Genomic DNA, 14,365 nt, shown 5'->3' on the forward strand with positions numbered 1-14,365 from the left:
ATTTGGGCTTGTAGGGCAGAAGACAGGGGAACCAACAGTAGGAGGAGCCAGAGCCAACAATAGGCAGAGCTGACTCACAGACTAAGGAGGACAGAGCTGACAAGCAGTGCCATTCCTTTGGAATGGATGCAGGTAAGAAGGCAGACAGGTGGTGACGGATTGAGGGCAGACAGTGTTTCGTGGGGCAGCGGCACCCCACTTGCCCTAAGGGACCCCTGTCCCCTGACATTTCTACAACTGCTTGAAATGCAGAAATTAGCAGGCTCTAGGCCCTAAAAAACAACACCTGCAAATTCTTGCATCTCAAGCCACTGTTTATGGCACAGCTACAGATGTCACTTGAGAAGTTGGCAACCTCATCCCATTAGCAAGGAGCAAGAGCGAGGCACTTCCAGAGCAAATCTTTCCACTTAATTCCAAGCAAAGTTTGCAGAAAATAAGCAAACTTGCCTTGTTTACTCTGAGCAGAGAATTTTGAGGTTTCTTTGGTTCAGAATATGCCTTGGCACATAGCATGAACTGCCATGATTATACAGCTTGACACTTGGCATGGGGAAAAACACTTCTGCCACAGTCACTCATTATTATACAAGGAATGTTGCTCTGTAAAGTGCATTGAACTCTACAGATTTGGAAAGGGACAGTACTGCAGTCACTATAGTCTGCTCTGAAAGCCATTATTTGTACGGAACACTTCTGATTTTGCTACAAGTATGATGGAGGATGCAGAACGGAAATGAATTCCCTGCTGTTTATAGCAATACAATCTTATATCACCATCTTGCTTAGTAGATGAGGGCAGGAAACGAGAAATAAACAGATACGCCAAGCTACTCTGTATGCCCAATGAATGTGCTCTCTCCTAACAGCAGATCTCGTCCTCAGCACAGTTAACTGGCTGTGTCACACTTTAAGAGCAAGCGCAAACAGCCTCCTTTGTTAAAGCAAAACAGCTTTGTCCTTTGCCAAGTGTTGTCCACTGGGCCAAACTGGACCTACTAAGGCAAGGATGGAGCACTGTAGGACTCCATCTCCCATCAACCCCAGCCGGCACAACCAATGGCCAGGGACGATGTGAACAATAGTCCAAGGACAGTTGGAGAGCTGCAGGTTCTCCAATCCCTGTGCCAAAAGGCAGCTTGCTGGCTCACAAGTTGCCAGCCTAGATGGATGCTGGTGAAGCACACTCATCCTGAGCAGCACCCATCCTCTGCCAGGGATAAGCTACTCTCTTTCACTGGTCTTGCCCAAAATACTGCTGCCCAAAACAACCACTTGGCTCTCTGGTGCTGTTGGGCAGAGTTCCCTGTGAAGAAGAATTGGTTGCTAAGGCACTCAGGGAACTGTAGCTCTGGGAGAGGAATAGGAGTTACCTTACGACTCTCTGCATCCTTAACAAACTACAGGTCTCAGAATTGCTTGGAAGGAGTCGTGACTGTTTAAAGTGGCAGGTAAAGATAAAGCAGAGACATCACCTTGCCAACAAAGGTCCGTATAGTTAAAGCCATGGTTTTCCCAGTAGTGATGTATGGAAGTGAGAGCTGGACCATAAAGAAGGCTGATCACCAAAGAATTGATGCTTTTGAATTCTGGTGCTGGAGGAGACTCTTGAGAGTCCCATGGACTGCAAGAAGATTAAACATATCCATTCTTAAGGAAATCAGCCCTGAGTGCTCACTGGAAGGACAGATCGTGAAGCTGAGACTCCAAGACTTTGGCCACTTCATGAGAAGAGGAGACTCCCTGGAAAAGATCCTGATGTTGGGAAAGAGAAGGGGACAACAGAGGATGAGATGGCTGGATAGTGTTCTCGAAGCTACCAGCATGAGTTTGACCAAACTGCGGGAGGCTGTGGAAGACAGGAGTGCCTGGTGTGCTCTGGTCCATGGGATCACGAAGCGTCGGACACCACTAAACGACTAAACAACAACAACAAAAGATAAGGGACCCTGCACAGTTAAGTCCAGTTGAAATTGACTATGAGATGTGGCACTCATCTCCGATTTCAGGCCGAGGGAGCTGGCATTTGCCTGCAGACAGCTTTTTGGGTCATGTGTCCAGCATGACTAAACTCCTTCTGGTGCGTTGGGACACTGTGGTGTGTGCCAGAACGCACAGAAACACCATTTACAGCAGTACAGCAGTACCTATTTATCTACTTGCACTGGTATGCTGTTGAACTGCTAGGTTGGCAGGAGCTGGGACAGAGAAATGGGAGCTCACTCCATTGCGGGGACTTGAACTGCTGACCTTCCAATCGGCAAGCCCAAGAGGCTCAGTGGTTTAGACCACAGCGCTAGTGTCTCAATCAAGGGAAGTAATAGTACCACTCTATTCTGTCTTGGTCAGACCACAATTGTGTCCAGTTCTGGGCACCACAATTGAAGATGGATATTGACAAGCTGGAATGTATGAAGAACCTATGAAGAAATGTTAAGAAAAACTGACCAAGGGCCCAAACTCAGACCTTATGAAGAAATAAAAAAATTATTCACTGGTTGGCTGCAATACCACCAGGTGAATGATTTGTTAAAAGAGGATAAGAGGAAGGCGGGTTTTGATGATAAAAAATCAAAATTTAATATAGAAGTAATAGAAGGCAAAAATAAAACCCTGTCCAGAATTTATGATATATTACTAGAGTGGTACACAAAAGATGAGGAGGTGAAGGAGGCAATGATTAAATGGGCAATTGACTTTGGTTATAATATTGATTTTGAAAGGTGGATAGAAGTTTGGAATTGTAACATAAAGTTCACAGCATGTATGGCATTGAGAGAAAATATCTGGAAGATGCTATATAGATGGTACCACACCCCTGTGAAATTGGCCAAAATGTATAGATTAAAGGATAAGAGATGCTGGAAATGCGGCGAGGTGGAGGGTGACCTATATCATTTATGGTGGACATGTAAAAAGGTGAAAGGCTTTTGGGAATTAATTTATAATGAACTTAAAAAAATATTTAAGTATACCTTTCCCAAGAGGCCTGAAGCCTTCCTGTTGGGAATGATGGATAAAGAAATTAAAAAGGAAGATAGGACGATATTCCTCTACGCCACCACAGCAGCGAGAATTATGTTGGCACAATATTGGAAAGTGGAAACCATCCCCAACATAAAGGACTGGCAGATTAGAACGGTAAACTATGCTGAGCTTGACAAACTAACAGGTAAAATAAGAGATCAGGATGAACAGAAATTTCTGAAAAATTGGAGTAAATTTTGGAAATATATTGGAATAAATGCTTAAAGTGAATTGACGGGGTTAGAACAATACGACCAGCGAGTGAATTTAAGACTATAGATTGAAAATCAAATACGTAATGGAAGGAGATATTTGATACTTATCAAAAGGACGGAGGGAAGTTCAGATTGTGTGTTTTTCTTTTTTCGGACGTGTGGTTTTTCTTTTTTTTCTTTTTTCTTTGTAATTTTTTCTCTGTATTTTCATATATGTCTGTTTTTTGTGTATAACTTCAATAAAAATGCATTAAAAAAAATAAAAAAATAAAAAAGACAAGCTGGAATGTATGCAGGGGAGGGCAACCAAGATGATAAAGTGTCTGGAAACCAAACCTTATTAGAAACGGTTGAGGGTGCTGGGTATGTTTAGCCTGGAAAAGAGACTGAGAGGAGATATGATAGCCTTCTTCAAATATACAAAGGGCTGTCAAATATATAAAGGGAGGTCCAGCTCCAAGAGCCTTCTGGCGGTTCCCTCACTGCGAGAAGCGAAGTTACGGGGAACCAGGCAGAGGGCCTTCTCGGTGGTGGCACCAGCCCTGCGGAATGCCCTCCCATCAGATGTCAAGGAATTAAACAACTATCTGACTTTTAGAAGACATCTGAGGTAACCTGTTTCGGGAAGTTTTTAATGTTTGATATTTTATTGTATTTTTAATATTTTGTTGGAAGCTGCCCAGAGTGGCTGGAGAAACCCAGCCAGATGGGCAGTGTATAAATTATTATTATTATTATTATTATTATTATTATTATTATTATGTCACATAGAGGATGGAGGAAGCTTGTTTTCTCCTGCTCTGGAGGGTAGAACATGAACCAATGGGTTCAAGTTGCAAGAAGGGAGATTCCGACTAAACACCAGTGAGAGCTGGTCAGTGGTGGATTCTCTTTCTTTGGAGGATTTTAGACTGTATTGAAACAGTTTTGTCTTGTATTTCAGGTCTTCCAAGTTAGGAATCCTCTCCAAATGCCTGTGTTTTGAAAGGGTGTGTGAAAGGTCTTCTAGTTAAGCTCTGGGTAGCCAAAGCACAGACAGATTCACACATTCATGTATATGTGTGCGTGTGCGACAAATTCCAGAGAGGCCGTCCGGTTAGGCTGCAATAGATTGTAATGGATTGCCAGAAGTCACTTCAGCGCCAGATTGGGGGGGGGGGATTGTCCACCAACTGCCCTGACCCACCCTATATTTCGCCAGAACAAAGGTGGCAACCCAACCCTAACCAGAGGCCTGTGAGAAGCCTGCAACCCAGGCACAATAACAGCCCTCCCTTCACTTGTGATTCCCATCAACTGAAATTCAGAGAAGCCTACTGTACTGCCTCCAACAGTGGAGGTGTGTGTAGCTTTGAGGAATAATAATGTCGCTTTTTCACAGATGTTGCAACTGCTAGATGACTAAAGATAGCACAGAACTGCTTATACAGTGGTACCTCTGTTTTTGATCGCGCCTCGGAAGCCAAACATGAAACACAGCTTCCGTTTTGAATTTTCCGCTTTGAATTTTTCATTTTGAGGCTTCCGCTTTCAGTTTTTGGCTTTCGAACTTAAACCGTCTTCCAGAATGGATTACATTCGAAAACGAGGTACCACTGTATTTAACGGTTTGTGGTTACAGTGCTCATAGATAGGACAGCTTGCAGCTGGATTACGGTTTATTTGTACGCTTCGGCAGATATAGAACTCGTTAGTGGTCCGTTAGTGGCTTTATCGTTTGAGTCAATGTGTAAAAACATAGAGACATGGACATGGACATAGAAACATAGAGACAAGGAGAAAGATAAACGGGTGATGGCTATCGAATTCAGAGTAATGGGAGATATCAACAAGGGCGGGGATTTTAGTAGTCTAATTAGGCCATGGGTAGGCAAACTAAGGCCCGGGGGCCGGATCCAGCCCAATCGCCTTCTAAATCTGGCCCACAGGTGGTCCAGGAATCAGCATGTTTTTACATGAGTAGATTGTGTGCTTTTATTTAAAATGCATCTCTGGGTTATTTGTGAGGCATAGGAATTTGTTCATTATTTATTTTTTCAAAATATAGTCCGGCCCCCACAAGGTCTGAGGGACAGTGGACCGGCCCCCTGCTGAAAAAGTTTGCTGACCCCTGAATTAGGAGGTCGTGATCGACTGTAAACCTTGCACATACCCGGCCAATGGGGAAACAAGGGAGGGAAGCTGTGCTTCCAGATATAAGCTTGTGTTTTGCCAATTTTGGAGTGTGCCTGCTGGACACCTGCTCCTGCAAGAACATTTTATAATCAATAAACTTTTTGCTGCTTCACCAACTTCATTCAGAATTTATTTTGTGGGTCTCAGGACCCACTTCTAACAGTAGCCAACTCTGCTGGGCCTTGATTATAAAAAAATTCCTGCTAGCTATTTTTTTTAATCACTTTTTTATCACCTTCTGACTGAGGAAGCCTCAGTAAGCCAGTTGATCATTTGGGGCAGAATCTCAAAAGTCCCAATTTAGAATATAGACATCACTTTATCCATTTCATATTTGCCTCCCACACAGAATTCAGAGAATTATTCTGAGATGTATATCAGAGATGTAAAATGCATTTTGAAAAAAATAATAATGTTGCATTTATTTTTGGGGTGAAGGGAGAGGAGATTTGGGACAGATCCATATACAAATCTTGCTTTTAGGACTCAGAAAAAAGATCAATAGGACCCATGTGGAACATAACCATGCAGATACAAATGAGGCACATATTTTAGAAAGAAACGGTTAGCAAATTTATATATTCAGCTGTGAGAGAAGTATTCCAGGAAATTGGTTTCCTCATTTTTTTCTTTAATGACCCATAGAAAGAACAAAACTATGAGAGAGAAGCTAGGCTTCATCAGCAGAGCTTTCCAGTTTTGTTATGCTCAGTCTTCCCCAACCTGGTGCTCCCTGCCCCACACCAGAAGTCTTGAACTACAACTGCCATCAGCTGTGCTGTCAAAAACAAACAAACTAGAAATGCACTAGGCTGTGGATGGCTAGTTTAGACTAATGAAAATGGTCAAAAGTACAAATCTCTAGAATTCACATTGCAAAATATTGGCATTGTGACTTCATTCAGTCACCACCACCCCCAAACTCTGAAGGAGAAACTTTTTGGCTGACCTGTTGTGATGGGGGGAATTCTGTTTGCTATATATCTGTTAAAGACAAAGGAACCTTGTCAAAAAGGTTGGCAAACCTACATTTGCATCAGGAGGACCTCCACCCTTTTATGTTTTTGCTGACCTTTTGTCCTGTACCTCAGGACAAAAATGAAGCAGGCAAAGCTTTCTCCTCCACTCTCTCCAGCTGAGGAAAAGCTTTTGTCTGCTTCACTTTTCCACATCAAGTTGCCCTTATAGGCACAGGAGCAAAACCATTAGAAAGTTGACAACGCTGTTAAGGGGAAAGAGGGCTCCCCCCCCCTACTCTGCAGGGCTATTCTGTGTCAGTCCAGTTCTTCCCCTCATGGAACTGGCTGGCGAAAGAGGAAAGTCTCCAGGGAAAAAGAGTTTCTAATTCAAAATGGTTGATAGCTAGTAGGAATGAGATAGGACACTCATTTTGAAAAAAACAGCAGCAGCAACCTGTTCAGGGTTAACTGAAAGCTAGAAATTAGGGCTATCAGCTGATGAAATAAATATTCCAGTACAATTGCAAGTATTACTCAGAAGTAAATTTCATTGGTTTCAATGGGTTCAGGCCAGGCACTTTGCTACCTGAGGAACAGCAGAAAATTTACCCCACCCCACTGGAATGTTGGCGCATGAGGTAGAAAATGCTACAAGCCCCTCTTCCTCTCCCTGCAATATAGTTACAATTATAATAAATTAATTAGCTAACAATTTGCTGCCTTTTCGTGACACCCCAAATCTTGCTGCCTCAAGTGGCTGCTTCACTCCGCCTAATGGTCGGGCCAGCCTGGAGTGGAATATATTCCATGGAAAGTGTGCTTATGCTTTCAACCATGCTTGACTGTCATGGGCCAGGAGTTGGCTTCACCTGCTGAGCAGCAGCCTGAAGGAGCAGAAGGTGAAGTGACTCCTCCTGCTGCTGATCAGCCTTCTTGCTCCTGAGGAGAACCAGCAGGCTCCAGCTTTCTTAAGCAGGACTTCCAGCCTCAGCCAGTTGCTGGGAACAACATTTGTTGTTCCTGGCCAGACTGGGCTGCTTCTTGCTTCTCGTGACTTCAGAACTTCAGCTTTCTTGACCCCTGGATCGGCTGACTATGTGAACTGAGATACTCCAGACCTTTGGACTAGACCGGACCTTGCATATGGACTCTGCCTTCAGACAAGTCCCCCCGGGTTTGGCTGGCTTCTTCCTCCACTGAGCTCTGCTGTGGCTGGCAGCACAGGACTAGGACCTTGATTAATCAACTAAAAGCACTTGAGGACAGGCAAGATTGAGACTGACCATGAGGCAGAGTTAGGAAACTGTCCCAGGTGGCAGATACTGGGGGGCAGTGGGGCAGCCTCATGGCTGTTCCTCCTGAGCCCCCTTTTGAGACAAGAGCTGCGCGAGCCACACAACTGGCTATAGTCTTGCCAATATTCAAGTAAGATTCAGCTACCAGTCCTGTTTGGCTTCTGCATGTGGAAGTGCGGGGAGGACCCCATCTTCTCCTTTGTCTCAGGCAGCAAAATGTCTTGGGGTCAACCCTGAGGAGAGGCATTCTGTCCTCCAGAGTAGAAGAGGGAAAAAGAGAATGAAATTTCATCCTCATTTTTTCAAATGTGTATATTTGAGGTGGGTAAAACCTCAGCGCCTAGGGCTTGCCGACCGCATGGTCGGCGGTTCGAATCCCCGCGGCGGGGTGAGCTCTCGTCGTTCGGTCCCAGCTCCTGCCCACCTAGCAGTTCGAAAGCACCCCTAAGTGCAAGTAGATAAATAGGTACCGCTTTCTAGCAGGAAGGTAAACGGCATTTCCGTGTGCTGCGCTGGTGCTGGCTCTCCAGAGCAGCTTCGTCACGCTGGCCACGTGACCCGGAAGTGTCTCTGGACAGCGCTGGCCCCCGGCCTCTTAAGTGAGATGGGCGCACAACCCTAGAGTCGGACACGACTGGCCTGTATGGGCAGGGGTACCTTTACCTTTACTTTATATTATACACAGACACACACATCTCGTTGCAATCATCATTTTGTTCCCCAAGTGATCTCGGCACTTTTTAAAGACAGATTGTGGCATCTAATAAATTAATCAGACTGATTAATTACAACATTTTGATTGATTAAAAAGAGTCCCCCATGTAACTGATCAGCAGATTTAACATTTTAAACATTATTTAAATGTAAGTACTTAAAAATACTGCAGGTGTCAAGCACCATTTCAGAATGTAACACTAATTTCCCAAAAGGGATCCAGGGGGAATCTGGGTAATTAACATCTGTTTCAGGAAAACTGGGGGAGAGCATTACTAGAGATAGAATTGGCAAGTATATGGGAGAGTTAAGTCTAGCTGAAGCCAAACCAGCACGATTTCTGCAATAGTCTCACTAACCTTTCAGAGTTCTTTGAGTGTCAGTAAGCTTAGAGGGTGAGGTGCTTGAGCCATCAACACTGTGTAGTTTTGCTAAAGATTTTTGTGAAGTCTGTCACCAAAGATTCCTTAGCAAGCTTAGCAATAGTAGAAGAGGAGGAGAGGACCTCTTCTGGATCAGAACAAAACAGGAATACAGAGACTGTTCTCCCTATGGAGTGATAGGAGAGCCCCAAGGGCTGGAACCAGGACTTGTGCTTCTTAAGTTGTTCATAAAGCATCCAGAATTAAGGGTGATCAGTGAGGTAGAAAAGTTTGCTGATAACTAATTGCTCAGCACAGGTAAAACATAAAAAGCAAAATGGCAAATGCACTTCAAAGTAGGCCAGCATGAAGTGATGCTTGGCAGGACAAAAAAACATTGTTTCACATATATGCTTTTTAACTGGTATCAACTTCCCAGGACTAGACCCAGGGCATAGAGGGCAGCCTTAAAAGAGGATTAGATAAATTCATGAGAATAAGGCTATATTCTGCCTCCATTATCAGAGGTAAGATGCTTCTGAATAAAACTTAAAGCTGAGACTCACAAGTGTGGAGAGGGATCTCACACTCTTGTTCTGCTTGCAGGCTTCCCATAGGCATCTGGCCAGCTACTGTGAAAATGGAATCCTGGACTAGATAGGCTCTTGGCTGTGTGGGAGAAGAGGGAGAAGGCCTTCTTTATGAGGGAGCCTGCTGTTATCCACACATGCATCCACTAACCAAAGCTGATGAACCTGTGGTCATCCTGAGTTTGTTGGCCTCCAGTTCCCAGGAGCCTGGATAATGGAGAGCCAACAAACTCTGAAAGACAACACGTTTTCCAAAAACCTGCTCCAAACTCAAAGAAAATATATTCTTTTCCCCAAAAAAGCACTTTGTTCTTTTCTCATACAGATAGCAGCTTTTGTTAAGCGATTAACTAAAACTCATAAGTTAATCAACGATGGTTTCTTTAACTGGGGAGCAGTAGTCAGTCAAAGGCTTCCATTCAATGCTGCAGTCCTTGGGGATGTAGGTCTGCATCCAATTAACTTCTACTCAGTGTAGACCCATTGAAATTAATGGACCTAAGTTAGACATGTCAATTAATTTCAATAGGACTACTACAAACCCATACCAACAAAACTGGACTTTGTGCTGCAGCGGGAACCCTCCTCTTCTGCCCACCTCCATGTGTGAATGTGTTTCCTCCTTCCACATTAACACAGCTCAGGCCAATTTTGCACACCTGAACCCTTCCTTCGAGCATAGTAACCTAGCTGCCAAATTTTCAAAGGGCCACTTCAGCTGTGCCTTCAATAGCCCTTTAAACTGTGTGCAATAGGCAGCCTATAGCTCAAGGGGACTTTGTCTGTTGATTTCTACAGATCAAGCTGCTCTTGAAGGTCAAAACACAGACCAGGCTGGAGTTTTCTTCTTAGTCAGTTGCCAATCCTAAATAGTAGCAAAAAGCCTCTGGTGTCTTAGAGGACTTTGCTTTCCTGATTTAGAAGCCAGTGCCTACCCTTCCATGAACATGTTCCGTGGAAAGAATTTGGAATCATAGAGTTGGAAAAGACCCCAAGGATCATCTAGTCCAACACCTCCAATGCAGAAATATTTGATGTTATCTGTGAGGACTCCAGAAGCAAAGGAATAGGAAACACAATAAAAACAACCCAGGTTGCTACTTTGCTGCTGCTATTTTTAAACAGGGCTGCTTTTGTGCTTTTAACAGCAGCTTAACTTGCATAAATGTAACAGCTGAAGTTTTTCTTGATGTGGAACCGAAAGAGCTACAAAAGCTTGCCTTTCTAAATTTCTCCAAATCATTCTGCCTTTAAAGGTACAGGGCTGATTTTTAAAAGTTAACAACCCTGCCATGTCAAAAAGCACCGTCCAGGGAATTTCCCAATAGCTGGCTGCAATCAAATACAACAAACATCAACATTTGGCTCAAATCACCCTTTTTTTAAAAAATGAGACCGTTTCAACCACCAACTTTTGCTTCCAGCCCTGCCTGCGCTGTGCCTTTAAGAGCCGCATTTCAATGTGCAGATGTTAGCAAGCAACACTATTTCCATGCTGACACCTGTATACAAATTTTCTGTCAAAGGCACAGGAGCAGTCCCATCCATTTTATTTTGGCCAGTTGGCAACCCGACTGTCTGCCTTCATAGCTGCCAACATGCCCCTGAAAGAGAATTTTCAGTCCTAGATTCCTGAGCAGAGAAATAGACACTTTGCAGATTTCTTCTGAAGCATGTTCAACATTTACAGATATAAACGGATTAGTTTTAGGCTGTTTAACTAGTTACTTTTTTGTGGCTTACCTGGATGGCACAGGAGGCTGCCAAGTGGTCAGGAGGCGAGGAAATTTGCCAGGGTTGCTCCTTTGCCTTGACAGCATCTTAGTCTGCAGGAATCGCACAGGAAGCTTTTTGCAGCATGGAGACAAAAACATTATCACCTGTTATCCCTGCAGATCAAGCTGCTGTTAAAGGCACAGCAACAGGGATAGTTTGCAAAGCTGGCAACCCTTGAGCACACTCTCATTCAGCCACAGGATTTAGGAAAAAAGGGCTCCTTTGACCCAACTAATCAGAAGATATTTGGCATTGGCACATGATCTTTTGGTGGAAAAAAATATGTTGGCGGAACATATGGGTGTGGGTCTGCATTATACACACACAGACAGAGATAGCTGAACTAAAATCGACTGCCTGAAAAGCCAGTTTCTATCCAGCACTCACCTCACTCCCCTTTCTACAAACACAAAAGCCAACAAATAAATATAGTTTTCCTTGTTTAGTTTAAATAGCATGATGAGTTCCGTTTCCACAAGGGTCCCCATGCACTCTGAATCGCTTGCTTGCTTGCCTGCCCTCACCCAGCCTCTCTTACCAGGCAGTCTGAGTCCACTGCCTGCAGAGAATCTTCCTAAAAGCCTTACGGAAGTCCTGATTGAAGATGGTATATATGACAGGGTTCAAGGAGCTGTTGCAGTAGCCAATCCAGAAGAAAAACTTAAAGGTGCTATCTGGGATTGGACAGTGCTCTGGGGGACAGATGGCCCGGAGGCTGTAGAGGAAGAAGAAAGGGAACCAACAGATGACAAAGACCCCGATCACCACAGCCAGGACAAAGGTGAACCTCTTCTCCCGGTTGAGGTGTGTCTTCCTCTTCCAGGGGTTGGCACTGAGGGTCTTCACCCTCCTCACCAGAAGGACCTCCCCTTTCGCAGTGGCCAAGGTGTCCATGCCCTGAGGGGAGCTCTGGGGGGGTCCATTGCCCCGCTTGATGCTGCTGGGGGGAAAGCACTCTGAAGATGGCTTCTTCTCAGGCAGGGACTGAGAAGGGCTGGTGGCAGTTGCTGGCTCTGGGTCTTTCTCCTCCTGGCTTACAAGAGAAAACTTCTCAGTAGAGAGGCAATGGGTCTCTGGCTGGTCACTTTCCTGAGTGGGTACCTGATGTCCATTTGGCTCCCCTTCTCCCTGAGGCTTGGATTGGTCCTGCTTGGGAGAGGTTTCGACAGATGGAACGGCGATGATTTGGGGCACCCCTTCTTCTGCCTTTGTCTTGGGCTTCTTAGCTTGAGTCCTCTGCTTGTTTCGACGCTTGGCTATGAAGTAGATCCTAATATACACCAAGATCATAATGACGCAGGGGGCAAAGAAAGAGCAGGTACTGGAGGAGAGGATGTACCAGGGCTCCTCATTCAGCTCACACCTCCTTGCATCCTCTTTGGCATTGTTTGGGTTTTCATTGAGGACCAGCGGAGGCAAGGAGATGACGGCCGCAATCAGCCACACCACAAGGATGGTGCACTTGATTCTCCTTGGCGTCCTCTTGGAGTTGTACTCAATGGCTCTGCTCACCGACCAGTACCGGTCCAGACTGATGGCACAGAGATGCACGATGGAGGCTGTGCAGAAGAGAACATCCAAGGCCAGGTAGGCTTTACACCATGTCCTGCTGAAATACCAGTAGCCCATCAACTCATTGGCAAGAGAGAAGGGGATGATGAGGGTGGCCACTAGGATGTCTGCGGCCGCAAGGGACACCAGGAAAAGGTTCTGTGGGGCTTTCAGAGACCTGCTGGTCAGCACAGCAATGATCACCAGAATGTTGCCAAAGATGGTGAAGATGATGAGGAAGGTGGTGACAGCTGCAATGGCGGCGGTGGCTTGGATATTGTAGCCGTCATGACCACCCATGGTAGCCATGATAATTTAGAAGGAGTGGCCCTACAGGTCCAGGTGGGATGTGGGGCCCACCTTCTCAGTTTCACATGTGCCTGAGGGTCCACGGATCAGAAGCCCCCCATTGTTACCTGAGTCAGAGGAGAAGCAGCAGTTCAGGGAGAGAGTTGCCAGGGCAGAGTTGCCGGCACTTCTTCCATACTGGGATTCTTCCAGCCGGAGCATTGGCTTCTCTTGCTGTAATGCTGAACTGCTCTGGATGCTAATTCACAGCACCACTCCCTCCAGTCCACAACAGCGATGCCTCTCTCCTTCTCTCCCTCTCCGGGTCTTTTGCTTCTCCAATGCCCAGGCACTTCTGATCACTGTAGCACTGCTGGCTCGGAATAACCCAAGAAGTTTTATTCCTTCTCTTCCTCTTCGCTGCTGGAAAAGTTGAGAGATCTGTGCAGCCTGGCGACTGAACTGCGCTCTGCCTGCCTCCTCTCTCTCTCTGCTTGACGTGGACAGACCAAGCCTCCCAGTGCCTTTTGAAACGAGCTGCAGGAGGAGTTGGGTTTTTCTCTCCACGAGGAATCTCTGACATGTGATGTCATGCAGTCTTTCAGCTTTTTGTCAGGCTCCAGGAGGGGAGAGAAAGGAATCAAGAGAGGGGTGTGCAGAACATGCAAACATACACACATGCAATCACAATCTAGCAGCCGCCAAGACCGTCCTGAGTTCTGCAAGAGCCACTCACCTCCTTTCAACTGAGTCCCTCCAGCTACTCAGCTGACTCTTCCGTCTTTCTCTAGCCTCCTGCCAGGAGAGCCCACCATGGCCTGCGAGTGTGTTTTTTACAATGCAGGTTGCTCTGTAACTAAATTACTCTGATAGCTGCTGTGTATATGATGACTCAGACCAGGCAGCTTTCCATCTGAGCCCTGCTGCGTTTCATCTCCCCTTCTGGAAACTCTGATATGGGGAGATCTGGTCAGACTTTGAAGAACTGCAGCTCTTGGTTCTTTAATAATAATTATTATTTAAAGAAGCAAAAACAGAGAGAGCAGGAAGGATGCTCTTTACAAAACGGGGCGAGAATTTAGTACAATGCTCCTCAAATAAATGGCCATCTACTTTTGCAATTATAATACAGCTTTCAATGGAACTTGGAACTTGTGGACCACCACAGAGCTCAGTCCAGCCAATGATAAGGACTTCTAAGATTAATGGGGGGAATTTCAAGCTCTTCAGACCCCCAGCTGCTGGCTTACCTCACACCTCCTCTCTGCACATTCTCTGTTCCTGCTCTGATATTGGAAAGGAGCCAGGAAGGCAGAACTATCTGAGAGAATAAGAGGTCCCTAGGAATGGAGACATTGGGGACGGCGAGGGGGGGGAGGGAGGGCCAAGGGGAGCAGGATTCCTGGGAAAGGA

At 45.4% G+C, this 14,365-nt stretch overlaps 1 protein-coding gene and 1 long non-coding RNA gene across 5 annotated transcripts in view; one reads left to right on the forward strand and one right to left on the reverse strand.

Moving 5' to 3' along the window:
* The window catches only part of ADRA2B (adrenoceptor alpha 2B), a 95,204-nt gene extending 81,543 nt beyond the window's left edge, over positions 1–13,661 (reverse strand). For 3 of the 4 annotated variants that reach the window (XM_082230259.1, XM_082230258.1, XM_082230257.1), the window contains exon 1: positions 11,081–13,661. In XM_082230259.1, coding sequence (XP_082086385.1) covers positions 11,648–12,973 — 1,326 coding nt within the window. In that variant the 5' untranslated portion in view covers positions 12,974–13,661 and the 3' untranslated portion in view covers positions 11,081–11,647. Of the gene's footprint in view, positions 1–9,632 lie in introns of those variants that run through there. The other variant, XM_082230260.1, reaches the window with a different exon arrangement.
* On the forward strand, positions 6,707–10,717 carry LOC309536540. The gene is made up of 2 exons (XR_014221596.1): positions 6,707–7,996; positions 8,357–10,717. It is a non-coding gene; the product is annotated as an uncharacterized lncRNA (long non-coding RNA).
* Positions 13,662–14,365: the final 704 nt, after the last annotated feature.

Source organism: Podarcis vaucheri (genome assembly GCF_965113315.1).
Source record: "Podarcis vaucheri genome assembly, chromosome: 7".
NCBI classification, from domain to species: domain Eukaryota; kingdom Metazoa; phylum Chordata; class Lepidosauria; order Squamata; family Lacertidae; genus Podarcis; species Podarcis vaucheri.